The 4,743-nt window shown below is 50.7% G+C and overlaps 2 protein-coding genes across 2 annotated transcripts; both read left to right on the forward strand.

Annotated features, from left to right (window-relative positions):
- Window positions 1-344: 344 nt before the first annotated feature.
- Window positions 345-2,615, forward strand: TEOVI_000093000 (Flagellar Member 3; the record flags this gene model as incomplete). Its single annotated transcript, XM_067224248.1, has 1 exon — window positions 345-2,615. The coding sequence occupies one exon, from the start codon at window positions 345-347 to the stop codon at window positions 2,613-2,615; it is 2,271 nt and encodes a 756-aa protein (XP_067080349.1).
- Window positions 2,616-3,234: 619 nt separating this feature from the next.
- Window positions 3,235-3,882, forward strand: TEOVI_000093100 (small GTP-binding protein Rab18; the record flags this gene model as incomplete). The annotated part of the gene is made up of 1 exon (XM_067224249.1): window positions 3,235-3,882. The coding sequence occupies one exon, from the start codon at window positions 3,235-3,237 to the stop codon at window positions 3,880-3,882; it is 648 nt and encodes a 215-aa protein (XP_067080350.1).
- Window positions 3,883-4,743: the final 861 nt, after the last annotated feature.

A 4,743-nucleotide genomic window follows, 5' to 3' on the forward strand; every position in this document is an offset into this window, starting at 1 on the left:
TGCAGCGGGTTAAGGACCTTGCTCGTCTTGCAAGACTGGCTGAGAAGGAGAGTGAAGACGCCAATGAGTATGTGCGTGCGTGCAATCCCTTCCTTTTGTACGAAGATCGTAAGTGCGTGCTCCTCAGTGACATACCGCTTTCCAAAGATGATGGGTATCAGAAATTGTTTAATGAGCACCTCTCCGCGCTTGAGGACGCTGAGGCAAATGCGGAGCGACTGACAGAGCTGGAGGAGGCGTTGCGTGCTCGTGCTGATGAGCTGGCGCTTAATGAGTCGATTAGGTGTGCGTTGCTTTTGAAGTATCCATTCCTTTCTTCTCTTGATGGTCTTAATGATTTGACTATGTTGCTTCGTGACCCGGTGTTCCAACAGCAGTGCGCTCGGTATGACGAACTGATGCGTGATCCCGTCAAGAACGCCGACGCGCTGCGTGAGTTGGAGGAGGAAATGAATAGGCGTGGTGAATATCTTTCTTGTTGCGACGCTCGGGGTGATGGAAGAAAGAGGGCTATGTCTTTTGTTATTCTTATGACGCCTTCCGGTGGTAATGCTGCCGAGGGAGCTTCTAATTTGGTTGGCACTGGCTCTAGAAAGTCTTTTAACGTGTCGCCGCGAAAGAGTAGGTTGAGTATTGTGGATGCCGATCAAAATCAACATTTATCTTCTTTGATGCTGATGCCCAACGAAAGTGCCATGGAGTGTTTTAAGGAAACAGAGGTGGTGAGCTTCGATGCGTGCTCGCGGAGAAAGTTGCACAAAATGAGAGGCCAGAAAAGAAGGAAAACACACTTTTTCTCCGATGGAGGTGCCGCCGTAGACGGTGAGGAGGAGGCGCTTGTTGGTGATGCGGAAACTGTAGTTGACGACGCTGCTGTTGGAGTAAAGGGGGATCACGATGATGCTTCCGAAGGTGCTCTGGCTCCTTCCATTGATGCTGGAGTTGGTGAAGAGAGCGATAACTTAAAGACGGCTGCTGGTGCTGAAGTTGTTGGAGACGAGACAAGCTCGGTGGCCGTGGCTGGGGGTGTCTGTGATGATGGAAAAAGTGGGTCAATATGTGCGGCTGATGCTGAGGACGCCGAAGGCGATGGTGGCGTTACTGATGTTGTAGAAGGTGAAGGTGCTATCGTTAACGATGGTAGTATAAGCGGTCTCACTGACCACCGTGAAGCGGACGCTCTATGTGCATCGGAGCGTGACGCTGAAGGAAGCGCCGAAAAGGGAGATCGGCCAGAAGGAGATGAATTGTTGGCACTACGCCGTCGACGTATGGAAGAGTTCGATGCTGAATTGGAGGAACTACTGGTATTAGAAAATCGCTCACGATCTCTCCATGAAGAGGACGAGAGACACGACAGGGATCACATAATGCTAACGTGTGAGGATGAGGAGAAAACGATGGAAAATAGAAGGAGAGCAGCTGAGAAGGTGAAACGTTTGGTTGGAGAGGAGGAGCCGGGTGCTCGTCGTGAGGTGGAGGCCGGCGAAAAGGAGGAGATAGAGGACCTTAGGCAGGCACAAATGTTGTCACTAAGGTTAATAGAGTGTGTTGTGGCTCTTTCGAAAAAAGAAACAGAAAAGCGTCATGCCATCGAAGCCGAAGAACGGAAGTCCGTGAAAGCCATTAATTGTGCACGTGAGACCTCAGCACGTGATGCACTAACCGCCCAAGAACAACGCGAAAAGGATGAGCAAGTGGCGAAAAAAGAGGTGCAAAAGCAGGAAGCTACCTCCTTAATCAAAAGTGTCATATTTGCTTATAGGGCGCGGAGACGTTTGGCTAACCGCTTTTTAAATCGAAGGGCACATGAACATAAGAATGCCATGGAGGACATATACGGTGTGGAGCACAACAGCCGCTTAGCAATCGTCAATGAGGAAAAGAGCGATCTGCAAGCGTTGTTTGAGCTCAAAGACTTTTTGACCCAAAAAGTCCAGAAGGTGTCCCACAAGGTTTTTGTAGAATTGGAAAAGGAGGAGGATGATGCTCGACATCAATTGATCGATGATTTTATGGTTCATCTAAAAAATCTTCAGAGGGCATCTAGAAAGGTGCTTTCGAAGCAGCGGGATCAGACCCCCTCGCTACAGGACTTGCTGCGGTTTGAGCAGCATGAGGAGGCCATGCGCACTGGTGAAGGCAGCGACTTGGAGGCAGGGCTTGGAGGTGCGGGGGAGGAAGCCGGTGGTGATGAAAGTGCCGATGAGGAGAAGGAAGAGGACTATGATGAACCTCTGAAAACCGGTAGATATAAGGGGTACGTCCTTGACTCCATCGGAACTTTTTTGCTGAAATATGAACGCGACCTCCGATGCTTTCGCGCCACTCTTGAGAAAAACAGGGCTGACACCGCTGTTGAACATGATTTATTGAAGAAGACACGCGATAATGCTACGCAGGACGTGGTTCATAACAGCAATGGAGCCTCATGGGTTCCGACGCGGCCCTTGCCATTGTCCGACCTTGTTCGCGGTCCGTCGGCGCAGTATCGTCGGGGCCGAATAGCCGATGTGAGGGGTACCAAATCGACGTCCAAATTGAACGGGGTAGATGGAAAAAATGGTTTGGCAGGTGAGCCCGCGCCTGCTGAATCTTCAAGGAAGACACATTAAGCTCAGTGTTTCGACCGCCATTGTTGTATGAGAGGTTTTAGGTTTAGTGAATAGGAGGTGGCCGGTGACTGTCCACGCCCCCGCCTCTTTTCACCGTCTCATCTTTTCCTTTGATTTCTCCCTTTTTAATTTTTTTAGATGTAAATGGCCATGCTTTCATGTCATGTTATTATTATTGAAAGTGGCGGAATGGGTGCTTATTACCTTCTCTCTTGTTTGCCTCGCGTTTCATCATATGATGAAACTTCGTGCACCGATGTAATATTCCTGACGCGGTGTTTCTTGAAAATGTTTCGTCAGAATTGAAGAGCGCAGAGCTCCTTCTTACTGAATCAGGTGTTTCCATTTTGTTCTTATTTTTTGTTTTTGTTCCTGCTGAGGTCAAGGGTGGGGGAAGAGGAGATACTCGTTTGCCCCGTCCGTTCTTTCATTTAAACACCCGGGTTCCGACGCGCAGGGGGATGGGGGGAGAACATCATATATTCATGCCCTTCTGTTTTTGTCCTTCCTTCATTCTAATCTGTGGTGGGGGGCTCTCTGTCCATCACTCACATGCGTACCAGTGTTTAGTAACTCCAAAGGGTTCGTAAAGGCATTTAATATTTCTTCTACTGCAGTAATGGCGCAAGGTGACAACAGTCCTGTCAAGATCGTATTGCTTGGTGAAAGTGGCGTGGGGAAGTCTTCACTGCTTCTCTCGTTCTCGTTGGGCACATTTGATGGCGACGTCCGCTCAACCATAGGTATTGATTTCAGGACAAAGGATGTGAGTGTGGTGGATTCGATGGGGAGGCAGAAGAAACTCAAACTGCACTTGTGGGACACAGCGGGTCAAGAGCGGTTCCGGACGCTCACCAGCTCCTACTACCGGGGAGCGCATGCAGTGGTGTTGGTGTACGATGTCAATGAACCACAGACGTTCCATGCACTGAGAAAGTGGATCGATGAAGCAGATGCTTTCTGTCGTTTGGATGGGGTGGAGGAGGCGGTGGTGTATTTGCTCGTGGGAAATAAGATCGATAAGTGTGAGGTGGGAGGTGGTGCTACGGGCATGGCGGTTCCGAAGGAAGATGCTCAGCAGTTGGCGCGGGATCGGCATATGCTCCTCGCTTTTACGTCAGCAAAGACGCGTGTGGGGGTGGAGCAGGCCTTTGATGAGGTGGCGCGATCAGCGTACGAAAAAATGATGTCAAAAAGCGAAAGCCGCTACTCGGGTGTTAATCTCAGTAAAACAAGTGACCCCACAAGCGGCGCGGTGTGCTGTTAGGCGGCGCAGGCATGCTGCTTGGCGGATTGCCATCTCGTTTTCTCGCTGTTTCTTTCTTTCGCGCGTGACATTTGCAATACAAACCAACTTTAGGGGGTTGTTGCGCGCTTGAACCCCAGTTGGTAGTAATTTGTGGAGAATGTGAGATCAGTTTCTTTCTGTCGTTGCTTCGTCAAGATGTGGGTGTTGCTCCGTAACCGCTGTGTAAGCATGCGTTACGTGCATGTATGAAATGCTCCCGCAAAAGCTAAGGAAGGGATTGCTGGTGATATGCGTTTTCCCCTGCACTGTGTTAGTTGCCACGGCTCCCTCCTTTCGTTAACTCGCTCTCATCTCCCATTTTTACCACTGTTCTCAGCATAATCCCAACAGCAGTTCTTTCCTTCCCCTCATGCCCTTCAGTATGGCCGCATAGTGCTGTCACCCCACTGTCTCGACCATCTGGCAGTAAGAACAGTGGGCAAACACTGAGGGCGAGTATGCGTTCCCAGCTGTGGAAGCGCACTTCCCCCTCCCCCAAGCCCCAGTGATCCTCCGTATCGCCGTTTTGGTTGTTACATGTCAAGTGCTCTCTCCATTTCGATGACGCGAACAGGAAACCGCCTCTCAACTTCCTTTTGGACGGAGCACGGTTCTCTGACACTGTGGCGTGGCTGCCGGCGCCGTCAGAGGGCATCCTCCTGACGACCATTTCACCCTTGCAGCGCTTGCTATGACGATTTACTGCCGTTGTCGGGTCTCGAAGCCGCTGCAGGTTGGAATGGCTCGGGAGTGTGGCGGAGGCCCAACAGGCGATTTCACTCCGGACGTGGGAGTGTTTTTTTCGGTGGTGTGCGTGTGTGTGTGATTGCGAGGGGGGGG

Source organism: Trypanosoma equiperdum, assembly GCF_001457755.1.
Source record: "Trypanosoma equiperdum strain OVI genome assembly, contig: ctg_254, whole genome shotgun sequence".
Taxonomy (NCBI): domain Eukaryota; phylum Euglenozoa; class Kinetoplastea; order Trypanosomatida; family Trypanosomatidae; genus Trypanosoma; species Trypanosoma equiperdum.